Source organism: Diadema setosum, chromosome 16 (genome assembly GCF_964275005.1).
Source record: "Diadema setosum chromosome 16, eeDiaSeto1, whole genome shotgun sequence".
Classification (NCBI taxonomy): domain Eukaryota; kingdom Metazoa; phylum Echinodermata; class Echinoidea; order Diadematoida; family Diadematidae; genus Diadema; species Diadema setosum.
Window position 1 is genome coordinate 34,925,676 of NC_092700.1, and position 23,785 is coordinate 34,949,460.

General features: G+C 39.2%; 1 protein-coding gene across 1 annotated transcript; it reads right to left on the minus strand.

Annotated features, from left to right (window-relative positions):
* Positions 1–607: 607 nt before the first annotated feature.
* On the minus strand, positions 608–20,107 carry LOC140240097 (retinol dehydrogenase 10-B-like). The gene is made up of 5 exons (XM_072319905.1): positions 19,797–20,107; positions 12,041–12,276; positions 9,985–10,229; positions 2,495–2,620; positions 608–828 (listed from the first exon to the last, which is right to left on the minus strand). The coding sequence occupies exons 1-5, from the start codon at positions 20,023–20,025 to the stop codon at positions 741–743; spliced, it is 924 nt and encodes a 307-aa protein (XP_072176006.1). The 5' UTR covers positions 20,026–20,107; the 3' UTR covers positions 608–740.
* Positions 20,108–23,785: the final 3,678 nt, after the last annotated feature.

Sequence of the window (23,785 nt, forward strand, 5' to 3'; positions counted from 1 at the left end):
CTGTCTCCCCTCAGATAATCTGCAGCTGACTTTGCTTTCAGGCTGTGACCTTGTATCACCATTCCTTGCAGCACAATCCCACTTTTAGCTAGAAATTGACCATCATTACATGGCAAGAGGTACGAGCATTCACAACATGAAATCATCAAATCTTCTCTATCTGAAAGTCTCTCCACCATCCTGTTTTCTGAATCACACATCTACAGGCCCGATTCACACTGAAATCTTAATCTTGTTCATTGAGACAATCTCAAAACATGGATGTTGTGCAAATTTCAGAGTTGTCCGATGGCTGCCTATCACTGTGTACCTTGATAATGTATAACACATAACAGATTTCACAAACACATACAGTCACAAAAATTACAACTGAAGATTTGAATCCCTTTCACACAGACAAGTGTAGATAAAAGGTGCTTGTCAACAATTACTATGATAGACTGATGGATAAGTGATGACATGGACTGAGTGCCAAACTGCGGCATGATTTTTCGCTCTCCATGCCACATGGAAAATCGACTGAGGGTGCAACATAGGACGTTCAGAGACCAGTGCTTCCATGGAGTGGTCACATGATTCTATCAAACTAGCAAACGATCGCTGCAGTTATTCCTCCCCACAATACATGATGTCCCAGCTCCACTGGAGGGTGGAGAGGGGGGTCTGGCAATCAATCCAGACGGCAGCGTGGGTGTCGGTCCTCGACAACAGGTCGGCAGGCGACTGACTGCGCTGCCTCATCACTGCTTTCGCCCGACAAACGTGTCCATCGCCTTGGACGTCTCGAAGAAGTCTTCCATGGAGAAGAGAGCTTTCTGTGGCAAAATGCTGCAGATAGAGAGAAGAAAGAAAAAGAAAGAGAAAGAGAGGGGGAGGGAGAGACAGATTAATTATCATTGCATAAACAGATAATACAGCTGTACTTCACCTATTTCACCAACAATGTATGTACAACATTTTTTTTTTCTTCTCCTGGTGATTGGTGATTGGCAAATCTACAAACTGGCTTGCTCTCTCCAAAAGAAGGTAAAAAAGAAAAAAATGGGTAAAGCAAGAAGAAACCTTGAAAAAAAAAGGAGAAGAGAGAAAAAGAGAAATAGTAAGAGATAAAAAAGAGATACAGGAGAAAAGGAAGAAAGAAAAGAAAGAGATAAGTACTGAAGACAAAAGACAGATAGAGGATAGGAAGGGTAGAAAAGGAGATGAAGAAAGATATGGACAAAGAAGAAGTAAAAGAACAATGAGCACAAAGTAGGGAAAAGAAAAACAACGACAGCAAGAAAAAAGTGAAACAAAAGAAGTGAAAGATGAACAAATAAAAAGAAAAAGAAGCAAAGAACAAGAACAAGGAGAAAATGAAGAAAACAAAAAAGAAGAGAAGAACAAGATGAACAAGAACAAAATAAACAAAAGAAAAAGAAAAAAAGAAGATCATGAAGAAAAAAGAAAAATAACAAAAAAGAAGAAAATGAAGGACAACAACAAAGTGAACAAAGAAGAAAGAGAAAGAAGAATGAAAGAAGATAAAGAAGAACAAAAAGAACAAAGAGAAGAAAAAATCCAAAAATGAAAAAGAAGATGAAGAAGAAAAAGAAGACAAAGAAGAAGAGGAGGAGGAGGAAGAAGAAGAAGAAGAACAAGAAGAGCAAGAAGACAATGCAGAAAAAGAAGAGGAAGAAGAGGGAGAAGAAGATGATGATGATGATGATGAGAGAGGAAGAGGAGGAGAAGGAGAAGAGGATGAAGCACAAGGAAAGTGAGAGACAAGATCAAATCGATGGTGATCCCTCAAACTTCCTCACCGGAGTGGAGCCTGCAGGCCAAGGGGATGTGACACACACCGGGACAGGGGTGCAGTCAGAGCCCCTTGTCGGAGCAAAAGTGAGATGCCAGGCCCACTCCAGGGTCCCATTGGAGGCTATAGACCTTTCCTCCACATGCTAAAAATATGGGATGATGATGACTAAACTTCTTGGGAAAAACTGAAGCAATGCAGAGTCTGAGTTCCCTCTTTTGATTTTGTAATATGAAATCAGCTTGCCTTTATTTTTTTTTTATGGGAATTATTATAACCATACAGACCTCCCAACCTTTCTGACTGAACAAATAGGGGATGATTTGGCTCAAAAGTAGGAAAGAATGAGCAGTTCCCATAGGAGTGTGTGGTAAGATTATGAAGCAAAATTATAGGAAACTCCTACTGAAACAAGAGCTGGGAATGGTCAAAAATTAGCTTTTCCCCTATTAAAATAAAAAATGACTGGGAGGTCTGTATCATATGTCACAGAAAGTACAGCTGTATCTTGATAATGTACGAGACATCATAAAATCCTGAATGTAGGATCAAAACTTTTTTCTTATGGATGAAAAAAACTGCCCAACTATTCCTACATACAAAACTTTTGTAGAGTATGTTGTATATGCCCACTGTTCAAAGAAAAAATGGATTTTTTTTTTCAGAATGCGAAGGAAGTTTGTTGGGTAATGAACTCACTCTTTAAGGAGGATTAAGAAGTGAAGAAGAGCCGGCGTTCTCACGAGGGCAGTCTCCGTCTGCACCGCTTCCACCACTTTGGCCGCGACGTAGTCCGGTTCTAACGTCGGCACTATCATATCATACCTGCAGCACACATTGGGTGTAAAAGGCAACATGGAACGTTGAACTGATGGATGTATGAAGCATAAAGTGTAGCCATTGAAATTACTTTCCGTTTTTTTATTGGTTTCTTGAGGCAATTATCAGGTTCATAATTAAACCGATAACTTTGGTCTCCAGATTGAAGGGGATTTTTTTTTTTTTTTTAATATATATAGAATTTGAAGTATGATTATAGAGGTATCCTTTTTGCTGTTACCCTCCATTACTTAAATGGAATTTCGTTTAAAGTTACCGAATTGACACAGAAAAAGAAATAGATAAACAAATAAAGAAATAATGGATCTTTATATCAAATTACCGTCAATAGTATCTGGTATATGTGACCCGCTACAACAAAAGGATCCTAAAGTCGCCGACGGATGAGCCGAGAAAATCGAGTTTGAAGTCAGATCACCAAAATCTGTCAAAACGTTCGGATTTCTGTTTTTACATAATTTTGTAGTCTAATGTATCTTCTATCATCTGCCGAAATTTCGAAGCTAAATGATCAAAGGAAAGGCCTGAAAATAGCATTTTTCTGGGCCATGCTTGGCTCGCCCGTCAGCGACTTTAGGATCCTTTTGTTGTAGCGGGTCACATATATTCATCTGATTACATATCATCGATCACATCTGAACTTAAAGTGCACAGGCTATACCTTGCCATGCTTTAATTTCATCAACATTCTCGATGAATTCCTCCAAATTGTACCTAACCATGTCTTTAGCTGGCCTATGCATGCCTAACAATGTGCCTAGTCATGCTAACAGGAAGGCCATGCTGACAATGGGGATTACGGGGGTTGGGAAAACTCTCTTCAGTAATGTTTATCAGTAATAATTTCCAGACATCTGAACCAATCACAGAAGAAAGCACTCCAGCTTTAATAGATTTAGATGCCAATCAGCAATTCAAGTGCAGTAGATGTGTTAAAGGGAACTAAAGTGTTGGTTGAGACCTAATTTCAGGTTTCTAACATCTTGTGGTGAGATAAAGAGAAACCTCTTATGAAATATGAAAGAGCATGTAATTCTATGAGGAATTTAACGTTTATTTGATGAAAATTGGTTAAGAAATGGCTGAGATATCCAAAACAGAGCAATTCTCATAAAGTGTCGGACCCACACTTTATTGCGATCACTTTGCTTTACTTTGTTTTTGGATGTTTCAGTCATCCCACACCCGATTTTCATCAAATAAAGTTTTAATTTCCTCTTAAATTGGTATGCTCTGTACTATATCATACATGTTTTCTTGGCATCTCACAAAAAGTTAAAAGCCCAATTCTCATCTCCCCCAATAGGACAGTTTGATTTTGCTACAACACGCATTTTCCATAGACACCTGCCCGAGTATACTCGGGACTCGTCCTCAAGGGGTTAAGGAAGCAAGGTGTACATGTGTACGTACAGAGTACTTGAGATACGTAGAATAATGATATAGTGCAATGCACATGAAATCAAAATGAAAAAAAAAACAAACCAACAACATATAAACAATAATCTCCTTGTTCAATTAAAGCTGGTAAATTTCTACCACCAAGTGAATAATCAAAAGTTCACATGAGTTAAGGTCTTTTGGTGAGATTTTATCATCTATGACAAAATCGAGGCATGTCTAACCCTCTCAATGCTAGGGACTTTGGACAGTGTGTATAAACTGTGGGGTTTTCTGTGCCAATCAGCACTAAAAACACACAAAAGACTACAACAATTCAACTAGTATACCGTATGTCCCCCCCGCAGAAAAAAAAAAAAAAAAAAAAAAAATTACAACGGGACCCTCCGCAATGATATCTTTAAAACTAGTGAATCAATCCAAATACAAATTCAAGGTATGAAACTATAACTCATTGCCCACATCTTACAGAAAACCCCATTTGATTTGCTTCAGTGGTCAAAGAGAAATGAGGAATTTCATAAAGGATGTCAAAAATCTCTTCCCTCCAAGTTCTCAGACTGTCTATTGTATTCTCACACAAAAACATCGAAGTGCTGAACTTGGAAGAACCAGACTCATGACATGCTTTACAACTTTTCACATTTCTCTGTGACCGCTTCACCAAATTGAATGGGGTTTTCTGCAAAATAGAGCTAAGATGTTATATTTTAAGACCCTGAAGTAGCATTTAGACAGTTTAATTATATTGGCTGTTATCAATGCGAAAATTTGACTGTAATTTTTTTTTTTTTTTTGGGGGGGGGGGGACATACTGAAGAGTGCAAAAAAAACCTCTTCAAATCAAAAGGAATGCCAAATTCCCTATCTAAAGTTTAAGGACCGATTGATATGCCTGCTCTTCTAGACTCCTTAAATCAAAGGAATGACAATTTCCTTATCTCAAGTTTAAGGACAGATTGCTATGGCTGCATTCAAAAATAGAAAATAGCTGTGGGTACAACCCATTCAAATTTGCAGCTAAATTTATCCAGTTGCAAACGATTATTTGAGTTGCACTTTAACACACAAAGTTCTGCAAGAATTCAAATTGACACAAGGCATTTACTTAAGTGATAAAACACTGCCAGATAATTTGATAAAACTAAAGCCTCAAGAACTATGACAAAGTTCACTGTGGGGACTTTGTTTTTTGTTTTTGTTTTGCTTGGTTTATCACAAAATTTTATGATAGAGAAATACTTGTGCGAGTGCATTTGTATCACAAATACTGGTTGCATTGGTCTTTATGACCTTATCAGGGCAGGAGAGTAAAGATTAGGGTTAGGGTGAGGTATAGGGTTAGAAGTTTGGGTTAGGGTTAGGATTAAGATTAGGATTAGAGCCAGGGGAAGGGTCCAGGGTAATTGCCCAGGGGGTACCTGCCCAAGTCCCCTTTATGATATTCAATCTTATGTCCCCCCCCCCCCCCCACACACACACACACACAGAGTGCATGGCCTTGCACTATTGACAGTAATTTCTTGTGCACCAAAACAACATTAGAGACACAAGTGATCTACTATGGGAATTTTTGCATGCATGCTCTTTCATGCACAATTCTATACACCACACATTCAAGTAATCCCCATGGAATTCCCAGTCACCCCAACAACACTGAAATCAAACTAAACTTGGGCTAATTGCAATGCATATTATTTGTATGTCTGTGCTGCATATAATCTAATATACATAGAGCATTCACCAACTCTAGAGGCAATTTTCACATCATACATTGGGAAAAGGCAACGAGTATATATTAATTAATCTAATCAAAAATAGAATTCCATCTCCACCATCACCAATATAGACTTAAAACTATTATTAGGGGACTATCAAAGTGATGCTGACGTTGTCGTGGATGCTGTTTCCATGGCAACAGTCTTTGTTAACTCAATCTGACAGTGAATTACTTTTCTGATCTCTGACAATTGAAACAGAGAGAAAGTGACGCTGTTGTCATGGATGTTGTTGCCATGACAATTCATGTCATCAGGCAATCAGTGTCCACATATACGCGTGTATGTAGTAACAGCTAGCCGAATAAATGGTCAAGAGTGTCTTGTTATTTGAAGAATGCAAATAAAAACTACATTGTATGAGGCCAAAATCCTCTGGCTGATAACTGTTAGCTAGAAGCAGGCTGGAACCCCCTGTCTCAATTTGGTGATGTTTTTTTTTAAACAGAATTTCAAGAGGTAAATTGTATTCATGCATTATTGACCTTGAAAGAGGAAGTGCCCAGAGTTCAGGTCCATTTCACACCACGCATGGTGCGGGCAATGGGCAGAGTTTTTGCTGTGGTGCGCCCCAAAAGGAACCATGTCTGGTTCTGTTACGATATCACTTCCCTGCTAATAATTTTGTTACAAAATTAATCTTCTACTGCTGATTGTGCCGCTCTTGATTTTGACATAGGAATAACATTTTGGGCGATTTTGTACCGAATTACTGATTCTTTTTAAACAGAACCAGACATGGTTCCTTTTGGCACACAACAACAAAAACCTGGACCGTTGTCTGTACTGTGCGCGGCGTAACGCGCCCTTACATTACTCCGGATAAAGATGACTGGCATACATCATCAAAATACAAATGTAATTAACCCGTTGATGATGGACTGATTTTGCTACAACATGCATTAACCATATATACTTGCCCGAGTATACTCTGGACTCGTCCTTAACAGGTTAAAAATCGACCAATTTTAGTCTGCATTGTACATACACGTACACCGTACGTACGCATGAACTAAATCTGCATAGAAACTGGTATGTGGTTTACAACGTGTAAAAGTCACTAATATAAAAGATAAATGTGATTCTCTTCTTTTGCCAAGTGCTACAAAACAAAAACATCAACAGCAGCGTCAGTATTTTATGATGCTGACTTCCAGCCAGTTTTTGTTTTTGTTATATTCCTCCTTGCAAAAATGCATGTTATTTGATCCCATTGTTTTATGATATTGCTCAACAAGCATAGGAAGTCTCAAAATGCTCGTTCTACATGAACACCCCCCCCCCCATAATAAACATGCCCGTTATTTGATAACACAGGAAATATTTGAAAACAGAAAAGAGGGGAGAGAGGAAAAAAAAAGAGTGTAGGTGGTGCTTTTTGTCTTGTTTTTCCCAGGCCATACTCTGGCTTCAGAACAATACATGTAGAGTGTGCTCTGAATGATTGCAAGGTTACACCCACATAATGGTGGGCACTTAAAACGTGTGCGGAGGAGCGTGTATTGATAACCATCCAGAGTTTGAACTTTACTGCTCACTGTCTTAAGCAAGATAGATCATACACTGAAATGTTTGATTTTACAATATTCAAATATTTACCTACATATCTATAGGCGCAAGATAATATAATTATCAATTTTTTCATCTATCAATTATCTATGATTATGAATACAATATTTCTCAGCTTATCACACATGCATTAAGTATCTATAGAATCATCTCAAAAGTTTGTATAGAATGGCATCCCCATCCCCCCGTGACCCTTGACCGCTATTCTCTACGAGGATGCATCATGCAACCGACTGCACCAGCAAATTCTCACAATGTTATCATTTGGAAGATCAAACATTATCCAAACAATGTGCTAATAATAATTGCTGGTGGTTTTCTTTGTCAATGTTGAATCAGTTGCACTCTGACGAGCCGCAGATGTTTCACACAGTGCGCCAAATTGAGTCATTCTTCCGATTTGGGGCAGCTTTTATTTTGTTTTGTTTTTCAAACAATCTAGAAGGGTACATCCCACATCTCAGCTGTCCTGGAGTTCCAAGTAACTGATAAGTACTACAATAAATGTACGTGTACATGTATCAGAATCAACCAGCCTTCCATAGAAAATTCAACGGAACAGAACCTGAAGAAAGCAAACACACACAAACACACACAAAAACAAACAAACAAAACTGCACAATGCCAATAAAATATTATCTTACAAGGACAGAAAGCAATATGATCTCCTCAACTCATAACAAGTCAGTCCTTTTGAGATATCTGTAAAAGTGGATATTTTTTGCAGATGGGCAAGAAGAGTTTCGCGTTTTTAATTCCACGAAATCAAGACATCAACTACTGGAACATATGGCAAACAAAAATATTTGCGTGCTTTTATTTTCACACTAGTTCTGGTTGCGTGAAATGTGCGAAAATTTCAACACTGCAAAAATGACCTCTTTACTATGCAACAATAACTAAAACATAATGTGACTTTTATAGGAGATGACGTAGATACATCTACTACACCAACTGGAGACGGGAAAAAGTCTCTGAAAAAATCAGTCATGTTCGACTCTCTCAATACTCCCCAGAGACCAGACTAGTCTCCATTGGATGTCTCCAGGGGATGTCTCCATGACCACTTCACGACCAGTGAGACTCAAGTCGCCACCAGGTCGCCAATGATGAGATATCCACTTTAGTACATCATACATATGACATCTTTATCTGTTGTTGGTTTGGTTTTTTTTCATGGGAACATACAATTAATCCTCAAAGGATACTGCATACACCATATATTTAGCGAGCCTAAATTTTCTTGAATCAAGACTTCAGCAATTTTTTGTGAGTGGTTATAAAATCGTAATTGTTGGATAGCACTGTAGAATGGAGAAATGTATGCATGCAAGTCACATTCACGTCGGGATCAGAGTTATTTTCGCATGTCTTTGAATTCCAGAATAGCACCTGAACCACGAAATACATGATAGTAAAAACTTCACCAAATATTTGGTGTATAGAGTTTGTAGTTAGCCCTTACTGAGGTTTGCTCTCTGGATGGTACTGATGTCTAGAAAGTAATCAATGAATAGAAATTATCCAAATCCCCTGATAGGTATTGTGTTACCATGTGTTTCTTTTTTACACTGAGGCACATTTTCTACCCTTGACCAGGATTGCTATTAAACATTATAACAGCTAGGTCAAGTTTGAAGGGATTGAGAATTAGGGAATTCTAAGTAATGCTAAGACAAAAAAAAAGCTTGGCAATTAAAGTAATGCTATTAGTGCCTGTGCATATTCCCATGGTTGGGTTTACGTCACTTCAGGTATATTTGGTGTGAGAACAAGCAGCTCAATGTTACAGAACACTTTACATGTGCGGAGCTGGAGTGTGATCGATGTGAATGTTTTGCATGCACAAGCATACAGTGTGCGAATGTATGTGGTGAACGGTACAGAGAACACAGCATCACGCACTAAAGAATCTTTGATCCACTGGACATTCTTTTTATGTAATTAATCAATGACACTGCAGCTATCAAAAATATTAAGATGTACCATACATTGTATCTGAGAAGCTCATGGAATTTCAAGGCCAATTATGGAAGCAAAGTAGATAATTCAATCTCAAAAATATGCTGGTCGTGCACTGATCGTGGGTTTGTTTTCACTCAAGCTGCCGCTAAATACGTGTAACTGGATGTCCAACCATGAGAATACAGACTGAGGTTTTGTCCAGATTCCGTGGCACCACAGGGTGGTTTACAACTTGAAATTTGAGCATGCTGCAAGCTCAGAATCTGTGAGAATATTGCAGAAATTGTATGTGCACAGAGCGCACATAATGAGTACGTAGTACGAAATATTTCGCAGCTTACAAGTTATCTCTCTTTTGTTGCTTGCATTCAATGTTCTCTCTCATGTTTTGCATACAAATATCTATTAGTACCAGGTAGTTTGATGTTTCTTATGTTTTGCATATGTTGTTTTTCACATGTTTGAGAATACATTTTATTTTGAGCTCGTTGCCAATTCTTGAGAATCTTGCATAGCAGGTTGCTGGCTTTTGAGGATGTTGCACAAGAGTTGAGGATGTTGCCCAAGAATTTGAGCATGTTACAGCGACATGCTGAGACCCATCATGGACCACCCTGCACCATGACGTCCCCTCACCTGATTTTGGTGCCTTCAAACATGCCCGTGCTGATCATGTAAGGGTTGACCAGCGTGAAGTGGATGCCGTCTTTGCCCGCCGCCCTCATCTCCCGCACCAGCGACTCGTGCAGGCCGACCGCGGCGAACTTGCTCATGCAGTACTCTGGCATACCGGCGGCCGACAGCTCCCCCATGATGCTGGCGATTGTGACGACGTGGCCGTGATTGTTTTTCATCATGTCTCCCAGGAAAGCCTTGAGAGTCTGTTAAGTTGGAAATTTGAATACTGTTTACTGTAAAAACAAACATTGGCAGCATGAAACTTTCACGAATTGGCAACTGGCGTTCAATGCATTGTGTAGACAAAATTTGCTTGAATATTGGCTCCTCATGAAATTTGCCAAAGTTTCATGCACATGAAATTTTCTGGGTTTATAGGACACCACATATGTATTTTTGAAATAGGAGCATAAAATCTCATGGGTAGGATGGTAAGGACATGCTTTCTAAATTATCAATCTTGATTAAGTAGTACTTTGGAGGTCCATTTCAGGACTACATTCACATCCAAAAAAGAGTACATGGTGTACTGTGAAATCATCCTCCACTACAATTTTGTAAGCATTCTACTACCATGGAAACCTTCAAAGATACATTGTACATGAATCGGGATTTGTTGGACTACTTAAAAAGTGGTTGGCTAACTTGCAAATGAGAACCACAACAATAACCTGTTGAGAAGCAGCTGATATTGCTGTCTATATATAACATGCATTTCCAGCAGACATCTGCCAAAGTACTACTGTTGGTATACTCAGGACTAGTCTTTGACTGATGTTCATGTCATCATGCTGTGTTGCCAAGTGACCATCACTGCTACCAACAAACTCAGACTGGGAACATCAAGACTAATCAAGACTACTTTGACAAAAGGAAGCAAGTGACAAAAGTGACATTTCTCGTAAAAGAGCAAAATGTGTCTGTCATTTACACTGACATCAATGGACTATCATGATGTCTTATCTAACATATGTCTATAGTAGGGTGAGTGTTTCTGCATAAAATTTGGCCTGGAAGAAGAGCTCACTATGTGAATTATGAAACATCAATAACTCAAATTCGGATGGTATGCCACTTGCTTCCTTTTGCCAAAATAGGGCAGAATAGTTCATGGTGGTATCTACTGAGCCACAATACTTTCCACAAGCCTTTCCTTTGACATGCTGTGGTGGCTTCAATCTTTGGGTAAGACAGCTAGGATTTGACCTGGACATCACTTACAGCTGTAACTAATTGTCTAGACCATTAATAAAGGGTTATTTTCACCAAAACTTCAGATACACAGGGCCTTGTTGCCCAAGCGACGATTACGTACTGTAGCTAATATGTAGATTCCATACTACTCCACTTGGGGTTTTACCAGGTGGCTAATCTTTCCATTTTGTTTAAGTGAGTTGTTGTTATTGTTGTGTTGTGGTTTATCAGTAAAAGGAAATGGTGGAGTAGACACTCAGATGATTGCTTCAAGGCTTGGGGAAATCCTAGGTCTGTGGTTAGATTTACCGACAACCAAGTGAAGGTAAAACAACAACGACAAAGCTTACAAGTTACAATTGATAATTCATGTTAAGAGCATTGGAGAGATTTGGGCATACAAATTTGAGCTTTACACTCTACAGCTACTGTAGTCAAAATGACTACCGATATAAAGTGTAACATTGTCTAGTATATGAGTTTCACTAAGAGCTACACTGTAAGGACAATATAGTATCATTGCATTTTCACAACACACCACAACAGATTTGGCATTTTATAATAGAATGAAATAATATGAATGAAATAGTACCTACATATTTTATCAGACTTATACTTACAATAGGAAGTGACATATTGGCATTTCATGCATTTTCACAAAATAGTGATATTTGATAGAAGTATAAACCACATACTGTATGAAAATCAAATGAGGTGATAAAATCATGGCCTATAACAAAGATCCAACTACAGTGCAACTTGTGTTAAACAATAGAAAAGGAAAATGTGTTAACTGAGAGAATGAATGCTGAACTCTCACCCAGGCATGGGCTAGCGAATTGACTTCCACCGTCTTGACAATCGCTTCATCTGAAAGGTCCATGAACTTCTTGCCGGCGATGATGCCGGCGTTGTTGACCAGTATGGTGACCTCTCCGGCCTCCTGCTTGACCTTTTTGGCCGCCTCGTAAACCTGCTCTCGCTTGCTGACGTCACAGACGTAGTACCAGGCCTTCTGTCCAGTTCTCCTGACCAGCTGAGCAGTCTCTTCAATTCCTATCGGTGGAAGGGTAATAAGAGTATGTTACAGGTAGGCCCTAATGAAAACACATTGTGACATCACAAACACCTGAAAATGATATTTTTTCCCCCATAGATATTCTCAAAATCAAATGCACAGCCAGTCTTCACATCCAGTCATTCAACAGAGCAGTTGTAAGGACTTTCATAATTAGCATGAGATTTTCATTTTTATTATTTTTTTTTTTTAATGTATGAGAAATAAAATCTCCCTGCATAGAATCTAGTGCAAGGGTTAAGCAGTGATGTCATCACTATCTCATCATACATTGTAATTTGCATTCATATGCTTTGGTATCATACATAATTGTGAGGGAAATTGTAAATTACACAGCATTTTACTGCTTTTCTATGAAACTCTCACTGTTCTGCTTGTGTGACTGATACTCCACAAATTGGAGGCAACTTATACATTGATGTAGTCACCCTTTAACCCGTTGAGGACTGGCTGACTTTGCTACAACAGGCATTTCCCATAGACACTTGCCCAAGTATACTCTGGACTTGTCCTCCACGGGTTAAGGAGCCCACTAACCACACTGGAAAGCTAACCTACAAATTATACAATTACCACTCAACCATGGCTGAGAACCATTGGCCCATGATAGATGTAACTCTCTCTCTTTCAGGGTCTCCCTCTCTCCCTCTCTCCCTCTCTCTCTCTCTCTCTTCATACAGATTTGCATTTTCTTAATTTTCCAAACTGCACAGCTGACTGACTCAGGCCATGCTAGTAGCAATGCCTTTGTTTCATCAATCAGATATTAAATGAGGTATCCATCCTAACCCTCCATAATCCACTGTCGCAAAGTTTGGTACATTGCTAGTCATGATAGTCTCACCTGTGGTTTGCTATGGGTTAGAGCAGGTGTATGATTTAACCTGTGATTATCTGGTCTTTGCATGCACTCTGTACATTTATATCAAATCCAAGGGCATTTGGTTTGGTGCTGAATCTGTTTTATGTATGTTAGGATGTACATGTATTTCATTCATTGCTTGTGTGGTATCGCAATGTGTAGAGTAAAACAGATCTTTCAACTAAGCTCCCATTTTTTAACAATATCACCATTGTTGGTTCTGTCGTTTTCTGTGCATATAGTACTGTACCTTTTGATGAATCAACATCTGTATTGTAATTTAGATATTCTTCTCTTTGAGTTCCACTGAAGGAAAATATCTATAAATTACAATAAATTATGTTGATGATGTTCTCTTTGGGGGAAAAGACTGGCAATATGGATTGCCAGGTGATGATAACATAACTTTAATTAGCACTACTTGATACTTTACACTACAGAAAACCATAAGATTATTAATTTAAAAAAAAATGCTTATGTCATGGTCGGGTCACCCATTGTTTGAAGGACATGCATCGATCTCGAGACAGAATGGTTGAAAAAACCCCGCTGCCGTCTTTTTGTTCTCTTCTAGCCTTGATCTACTACTGTACGCCGCTATCAAAGGTTATCCCACAGCCATTTTGGCAACCTGTTGCGTTCTCCATTCATGAGTCACCAACCGGGTGCAACGCTTCTCTTGTGTTGACATTTTACATGACATTTACATGACATACGCGGCCATCCCATGAGAGAGAATCTCACACACTACCCTTGGAAAGCCACTGAAGTGAAGAAAAAGACATGATTCGAGACAGAGGGAAATTGATTAATCCTCGCTCTGTTTGTTCCTCAATAATTGACGAGGGCATAATCGGTCAATCGAAGATCATGCCAAAACTAAATGTCACTTACCTGAGACTCAAGCAAGGGAGGGGGATGACAAAGATCTTATCCCCCCCCCCCATGAAAAAAAGAAAAAGAAAGAAAGAGAGAAGAAAAGGAAGATTGAAGAAGATGAAAGAGAAGCAGAAAGAGGAAGAATGTAGGAAAGAGAAGGAGAGGATGGAGAAATTGAATATTACATGTAGGAGAAGATGAAGAGAGAAGGATGATGATTAGAAGGAGGAGGCAGAGGTGGAGGGGAGAAAGAAGGAACAGGAGACAGATTTAAAAAATGAAGAACAGGAAGAAGAGGAGAAGAAAGAGGAGAAGGAAAGAGGAGGGAAGACAGAAGAGAAATTGAGTATTACATGTTGGAGAAGATGAAGAAAGAAGGATGATGATTAGAAAGAGGAGGCAGGGGTGGAGGGAAGAAAGAAGGAGCAGGAGAAAGATTAGAAATAAAATGAAGAACAGGAAAAAGAGGAGAAGAAAGAGGAGAAGGAAAGAGGAGGGAAGACAGAAGAGAAATTGAGTATTACATGTTGGAGAAGATGAAGAAAGAAGGATGGTGATTAGAAAGAGGAGGCAGGGGAGGAGGGAAGAAAGAAGGAACAGGAGAAAGATTAGAAATAAAATTAAGAACAGGAGGAGAAGGAGGATTAGAAGAAGGAGAAGAAAGGGGAAGGAAGAAGGAAGAGAAGGAAAAGAGGAAAGAAGAATCAGGATTTCACAAGACCTACGTGTACGAAGTCTTCAGAAAGATAATTTGATAATCTCACTAATGCTTCCAGATAACTAATCCCTTAAACTACAACTACATTCTGACAACATAGCTCAATGAATGGGGCTAGTTAAACATTTGCTCTTCATTATCACTCACACCTGGCAGATAATCAATAACCTACAATGTTTCCTTTTTAAAACCCTATCTTTACTAGTCATACATGGCCAATGGTAGAAACTTGCATACGACACTAAAATCACAGCATACAAAAACCCCTGACAACAAATTAAAAAAACAAAGAAACATACAAAAAACTATTCACCACATCAGTCTAAGTGAGAAATAAACCATTTCTGCAATGTTAAAATACATCTAGCTTTTTCTTTTCCTACACCTGAATAAAAGTGCATCTGCTACCTCCCATTAAATTTCCACGGCAGAAATTCACTTGCATGCCTTTTAAAGTGGCAGGCTGGCCTTGGGCCGCCTGCCAGTGCTATAAAAAACAGCTACATATGTAACTTTCGTGAACAGACCACATGTCCACGTACAGAATTTGAACACATTACAAAAGTGGTCTAGATATTGAATCCTGCCCAGGAATTTTCTTGTCTGAGTTTAAAGTTTATCTGCCCTGGGCAAGCTATTTGTGCTGTTACTTGTTGTACCATGCTTAAATCTGTAGTGTGTGTATAAACAGTGACTGTGTACATCATGTCATCCTGTGCTAGAATTTGAAGATCAATTTTCTTCCTCTTCCTTTTCCTTCTTCTTCTACTTCTTAGAACTTATTTTGCTCTCTTCTTATTTAGGTACTATTCTACTCCTTCTACTGGATTTCTTTTCCCCCTTCCCACTCCTCTTCGTCTTCTTTTCCTCTCTCCTCTCTATTCAACCTTTTTCCTTCTTCTCTATCTCTTCTTATCAGTCTTCTCTCTGTCTGCTGTTCATATTCCCCCCCTCCTCCTCCTCCTCCTCCTCCCCCTCGTCCTCCTCCTCCTCCTCCTCCTCCTCCTCCTCCTCCTCCTCCTCCTTCTCCTCCTCCTTCTCCTCCTCCTCCTCTTCCTCCCCAGCTTACTCCTCCATTTTCTCCTGCCTTCAGTTTCTTCTCACGACAATCTCAGAACACTTCTTCTTCCTCCTCTTCCCCCTCCTCCTCCTCTCCCTCTTCCTCTTCTTCCTTCTCCTTCCCCTTCTCCTACTCCATTTCCTCTTGTCTTCAGTTTCATCTACCAACAATCTCCGAAAACCTCCTCTTCCTCCTTCTCCTCATCTTCCTCGTCCTCCTCCTCCCCCTCCTCCTCCTTCTACTCCTCCCCCTCATCTTCCTCCTCTTGTCTTCTGTATCATCTCACAACAATCTCAGAAAACTTCTCTTGTTAATGACAAGGTGAATGATATCAGACTCTATGTGCATCTCCACTTCTTCCCCTTATTACAACTATATTACAACTCTCAATACAATCCGACCCCTGTTATCTGGCCATGTCAGAACCGGCACCTGTCCAGATACTAGTAGTATTAAAGAAGCCATTTGACCAGATTTCAGTACAAAAAAATAAATAAATAAATAATAGGCTGCTGACCCAGTGGCAGTGTAATTCGATCATGCTTGCGTACTTCAAAAGATCAAAGTCGCAAAATTGAAACATAAGCAAAATTCAAAACATGTTTCTGTAGGGAATTTGGGTAAATAGAGTGAGTTCTATAGAAGGGTTGGAGGTATTGAGTTGAAATCACTTTTTTTGTGTGTCTTGACTGCTTGGAGGTGTCCACATAATAAGAGAAACTTGGATAAGAGAGGGCTGAATAATCAGGGTTGGACTGTACTTTATACATAAAAAGCATTATATCACAATAACAAGTATGAGGCATACTTCACACTTGTATGTCAGAACATTACACAGCATTGTGTCACTTGGCACTGTGACAGCTGTAATTAGTATTTAGCAACATTGTCGTTTGTACACACAGCCAAGATGATTTCTGAGGACTGTTATCTGCCGCTGTGCTTGGCCACCGAAGCGTGTGGCAAGCCTGTGTCGTGTGGCACTTCATCTCGTAGATGCGCGGAGAAATTTTAAGTGGGATAAGCCACAGTGATTCTCTTTGTCCGCGCCTGTTTGACGGGATGTGCCGCTTCACAAGTCGGCGGCCAGAAATGCTGGCTGGATGCCATCCATCGGGTGATCTCTTGATTGGCACATAGAAACAGTGGCAGATCCAGAGGGGGTGCACCGGGCGCACGCCCCCTCTTTATCTTTTGTTTAAAAAACAAAAGAAATAAAACGAAAAAAATGGAGGGGGATGCGTGTGCCCCCTTTATTTTTCAGAGGCGCCTCCCCTTTACTGAATTCCTGGATCTGCCCCTGTAGAAATGATTGCTTTGCATAAAGAACTAAATGGGGCATCATTCATTTTGCCATCAAATTTTGTGCAGAAGATGAGACTCCATTATCTCGTGTACTGCCTGGCATTGTGTTTTCCCAGGCCTGTTTTTCCAACTAATCACCAGCCGTTCCTACAACAATAGATGATTTGCATGAAGAAGTCATAACTTGGAGCACAAAATAGTCAGGACTAAATTCCTCTGATCATACCATAAGATTTAGAGAATAAAAGTGAAATCCTCGAAGCAGTGCAATTATATTGTAATGGAAGTCATCAAGCAAATCACAAACGCATTTCTATGACTGGTTTAATGGGCTGCTTGTCTCTTGGGCTGATAAAGATGAGTTTTAGAGTTCCACAAACTTTAATAGATTGGAGCCAGTGGAAACTATCAATATGTCAGTACTTGTGAGTATCTATGTTTCTGTGTGACTGTTTGTATTCTGTATGTGTTCACTGGCGAACTGGAACCAGTGAAAACCAATGAAGGTATTACAGTATCTGTATAATGCCAGCATGTGTACAGGCATGTTTTTGTGTGTATACATGTGTACAGTGTGTGTCTATATGCTTGTTCATATTAAAGTGTGTGCACCAATGTCCATCAGCCATATTTATGAATCACATCAAATATGGAAGATTTGTTTTTGTTCTCCTTTTTTTTTTGTTGCAACAATAGCACAATAAAAAAAAAATCCAGAATAAAAATTCTTCACTGTCATACACTCAATGCAGTTTACTTGTTCTCTTTATCTATGTTTGGAAATCTCAAATACATGTAGCAAATGCACCATGACCAAGGGATGAATAGAAAAACATAACTATAAAGAGATAAATTCATCAAGATAGTTAACCCTAATCAGCCCCCCCCCCCACGACATTTTTAGTGCATAAATCTTCCCACATACACATGCATGCATTTGATCTGTCACGTTTTATGACAATATTTCGTTTTTTTTTTTCTCCCAGCAGAGCCTTGAAATGCCAAATTTATGACAGAGGAAACTTCACGGGCTCTAGAAAAATACCTTCATCATTCAGAATTTATTGTATGACTTGCTTTGAAGCTGAAACTACCTAAAGCAACTGACGATGACTGTATTTTAGAATAACGAAAGTATATATACATGTACCAACAACAAACCCCCCCCAAAAAAAACAAAACAAAACACACAAACAAACAAACAAACAAATGAACAAAAACAAATAAAACACCCAGCAAGCTCAAATGCACTGTTTGCATAAAATTATAAAAAGTACTGAACACAGTCGTCTGGAAAGTTTATGTTCTTGCAATCTCTACATTCTGTAAAATGTACCATTTAATAGTCATTCTAGTCACAATGTGTGGCTGAAGCTTACCACCCTTGACCTTTGAACCTGAGGATTGACTCTGACCCAGTTTTTTCTTCTGAAGGAAGTCATATAACAGGGCAAGGTGCAAAGAGGTAATGTAGAGAAAAATACGAGTGGTATTATTATTTCTGGTGTCTGCCTCTATTAGGTTGTCATCATTAAATTCATTCTATAGTTATCATGTTTTGAGGAAAAGAATTTTGCAGAATAAACACCATGTGTTTGTAGTCCTTGAAAGGACTATTGTTTGGAACAAGAAGACCCTAGAAATATGAGGATGGGGGAGGGAAACAATATAGGGAGATTGTAAGGAAGGCAAATAGTAACAGTCAAAGGAAAGCAGTAAGTTTTGTCACCTCAAATGTTCTTCTTTCTTTGGAAGCTATAAATTAGGGGCAGTTAACAGGAGAGGAATGCAGTGGTATAATGGAAAAAAGTGCTCAAAAGACAAACAAATTTGTTTCATTTCCTTTTCCAGGAAGGCCAACTCTGTAAACAGCACTGCAGTACTACGGGGGCTGAAAGACTACATGTACTGACTCCCCACAACAAGGATCCTAAAGTCGCTGACAGCCGAGAAGAGAAAATTGAGTTTGAAGTCAGATCATCAAAATCGATCAAACCTATCAAATTTCTGTTTTTGACATAATTTTGTAGTCTGATGCTTTGTCTATCATCTGCCGAAATTTTGAAGCTAAATGATCAAAGGAAAGGAAAGAAATTAGCGATTTTCTGGGCCATGATTTCCCGACTTTCAACTGAACAGAAATGTGTCCAAAGATTTGAATTTAGCACCACAGATAGACTCCCCCCCCCCCCCCCAACTAGCAATGAGAGAGTGATCTTATTGGTCAGTGCGTGTCATCCTGGTTACTGATTGGTCGTGCGTAGACCACTGGGGCTAAGCTTGAATGAACATCGCAGAGGTTGCTAGGAGCATACTGTACATGCACCTTCTATTGTCAAGAGGTATAAACTGTCTTGCCTCCCCTTGATCATGAAAGCGTTGGAAGGAAAACTTTGAAGGCGGTTTTCTCGAAATGCTGATTTCCCAGACCACTCGACATGCTCTCATATCTCTGTAACCGACTACTTTTATGAGTCGTGTTCTATATGCAATTAAAGCAGAAGAGTAAAGGGAATAATATCATGTCATTTTCAGAAAATCGACCTCCCCCGACTTTCGGATCCTTTTGTTGTAGCGGGTCACGTTTTATGAAGAAAAACAGTATTTTTTTACCTCCTGAAATGCACACATGTGTAGATGTTTGTAGTTAATACAATGTGGGTGCACTCCCTACCTTGAATGTTGATGTCCCAAAGGACCAGGTTGCAGCCCGCGGCCGCAAATCGGATGGCCTGGAGTCGACCGATGCCGCTCCCAGCTCCCGTGATGAGCACTAGCTCACCTTCCAGTGACTTCTTGCGAAAGTATGCGGGCACCACGAGGCGGAACAGGGCCTCTCCTACATAGAACAGGACCAGGTACATCATCTGTACCAGGTCCACGATGAAGTCGACCACGATCATGATTGCTGAGGAATATGGATTCTTGGTATTCTTGCTATTGGTGTGCTGTGGATTGGCAGTGGTGGTGATGTTTCTGGTGCTGTTGCTAGTGGTGTTGGTGGTGTTGCCACAGGTGTGATGTTGTTGGTAGAGGTGGTGGTGGTTATCCTTGTGGATCTTGCTGGCAGTAATCTGGGATGAAATAGGATGCACAACAAAGAGGAGTCTATTGATATCACACTGACTGAACTCAAGGATAATTCAAACTTGCATGCACACTGGAGTGTTTTCTTTGCTGATTGTGACATATGTCTGAAACAGAGATGACCTAATCCCCTGAATCCGTTAAGGTGTCACCATGGCCTTTCTGTTGGACTGAGGCACATTGCTACACCTGAGTGGGCGTGGCAAATTTACAACCAGGTCAAGTTTGGATGGTTTTCATACTGAATGCTGATGAAAAAGCTTGGCAAGTAGTGAATTACTAAGATTAAAAAACAAAACACAACAGTACTTTGAATATCAGCCCTCATAGTGTCATGATGGGGACAAGGCTAAAGTCCAGATAATTGTCTTCAAGCATCTGCTTATCTTGAAAACAAGAGAGATTAAAAAACACTCGACAATCACCCTTACCAAGATTACATACCACTGCTGCAGGGAGACACATGTAGGGAAACGTGGTTACATAATGGAGCTAATATTTGCTTACAGTGTACAATGTAACCAGCACAGGGCCAATTTGAATCATTGCAGGATTTGACAGGTGATGTGGATTATGCAATAGCCCACTTTACTGACCCCTACTGCATACTTATAGATAAGATGCCATTTTAATATATATCGCCCTTGAAACAATCTACTGTAAAAGTGGAAATTGTCATGGTGGTGAAATTTTTCGTGAATTTTGCGCAACCAGAAATTAGCGCAAAATAAAAGCATGCAAATATTTTTGCTTGCCTTTCATGTTCCAGTACTTGATGTCTCGTTTCCATGGAATCCCATTTTCTTTGCTCATTTTTCCACTCATGAATTATAAAACACGTGAAACTCTTCTTACCCTGCTGAGCGTGAAAAATTAGTCAAGCAAAACTATCCACTTTTACAGTGTCCAATACATGCGACTACTAAATACAATGTGAATTTACAAATCTCAATCAGCTGTTTGTGAAATCCCTGTTTGCATGCATCATTTCTTGCTCTGTTGGGCAAGCCTCGCACCTCATTTATACAGGGCATTTAGAGCACTCCTGGGGCTTTCCTGAATGAACAATCTAATTTAAAGGGATGGGTACAGTATTGGTAGAGGCGAGGATTGGGCTCATAACTTTTTGCAAGATGTCACAAGAAACCACTTATGAAATAGTTTAAAGCATACCATTCTAAAATTTCAACTTTATTTGAAGAAAGTTGGTTTTGGAATGGCTGAGACATCAAAAAACAAAGTAAAATAAAGTGATCATAATAAAAGGTGGGTGCCACCTTTTATTAGGATTACTCTGTTTTGGGTATGTCAGCCATTTCAAATCAATTATCATCAAATAAATATTGAATTCCTCTTGAAATTAAATCAAGTTCAATATTTCACGACAGGTTTCTCATTATCTTGCCCCAAAAAGCTAGAAACCTAAACTAATACAGGTCTCAAACAAAACTATACAATCCCTTTTATGCCCGTCTTGAGGCTAGATCCAGGAGCACTCCTGAAGCGCTTTAAACCTTGTAAGGGTCATCAATGTTTAGAGTGCTCCAGAAGTGGTATGTGGTGAGCACTGTCCATAAAGTTAAAATGTTACCCTGTTCAGAATGGGCTGATTTCTCTATAACACAAATTTCCCATAGACACCTGCCCGAGCATGCTCGGGACTCGTCTTCAATGGGTTAAAAGTTCCTGTGCACTCGAAGGTCACCATGACACTATTAATTGCCACTCTTAGCCACTCCATGAATATCAAGATACATTTTACCTCCACAACGGGCCATGCATGCAAATACCATCTAATTTACTACATTTTTCTGCAGTCATTATTGAACATTTCCTTATAGCAGCTTGTAGACAGCCATCTAAATCAATAGTAAAAGAATGAATTAAACCTTTAGGATTATGTGCGATAACTGATCTGCATGGAAAATTCAACCTTAAATAGTATACAGTCAATTACCTCCCGAAAGTCAAACTTACACAGGACAAAAAGATTCATTCAGCTATACAATTCAAAAGAAATTTTTACATGTACAAATTAATGTGTGTTTATTCAATTTTGTCAAGGTCAAAATACACATAAGTCTAAGGATATTCACCAATCATTGGATTGGCCTAAGGCGAGGTTGACTGGTCTATTTTATACATATTAACATATCACTACAAGTACAAAAAATATCTCTGTAGGAGATCATTGCGTTGCCTCTATTCACTCTCTTTTTCTTTTGTCTTACAGATTCATATCATATGATATTCTTCTCTCATCCCACAATCCACAACATCTGTTTTTTCCTGAATGAGTAATCTGCTACCTGGATCTACTGTATCCTGAAAGGGGGTGTTTCTCCCTCTGACCTGGGGAGGAGATAGAAACTCTTGATACTACAACTTCTTCTAGGATGATGATTATGATGATGTTGATGATGATTATGATGAGGAATTTGAGGATAATGGTAGCCTCTGGGTATCAATCACACCCAATGCTCAACTAAAGTATCTCTTAAAATGATATTGATGGAGAGAAGATGTGGGAGACAGTTTATTTATGAATGATATGGAAATTTATTCCTGCTCACTACACTGAGAACAGAATTATCACTGGGGTCATCTGAAAGTAGATTGAGCACAGCTCTCTCTGGATTCCTGAAACACAATCGCATGAACAATCCCAGGAGAGACCAACTGTCTGATGAAATAGCTGTCTCCTTCAGTAAAACCCCAGAAATTTTCTTTGACAACAACAAAAACAGAGGAAAGGTGTGTACGAAAATTTGTTGATGATGTCATATCCAATCATATAGAACCCATGATCAAACTCAGGATCAACTCCTAACATCAAAAGATTGCACTGGTTAGGCAGGAACTGTTTATGTCTTTATTCCTTTTTGTTTCACATTTGAGAATATAGTATCACTTTTATCTTTTTAAAATCATTTTTTTTTGGTGACATAATACGGTTCTTAATAGGGATGGCTGTAGGCCTATCTACTGATATATGCGTACTTTGTAAACCAATTTTGTGCTGATAGTTAAAACTTCAAGCAGGCAGTGAGAGCATTACATGATGACAGCAAAATTGGTGCCTACAGAAGCGATCCTTACCTATGAAATAGAGACAAACCAAGACTACTTTGTGGTTGCAGAAAAGGAAAATGAAAGTATTCTATAGCAGGTTACAGTAGGTGAAACTGAGCAATACTCTACAAAGCCAGTTTACAATTTTAGTGAAAGCTCATGACCGTATTGGAATTTCCCGATAACCTTTCGGTATTTCCCCAGTTGATTTGTCACTTCAGTCATTTTTAAAGTGACATATTGGAGAGTGAAAGGAATTCATGTTCATGTAAACAATAAATTTGCAAGACCATGGTGACCACAATAACCCACGAGTAACACCTGGGGAAGAATCCTTTTCATTGTTTTGAATTGAATGCATTAATAAACTTGTTCTAGGTATTGTTTAATACTTCCATATAGGCCTACTAGGCTTTAATGAACACTTTGTTGGTGTCAGGTGGACATGCTGGCAAGCACCATCACTACTTGGATTGCATGAATTATTCATGAATAATCATTTCA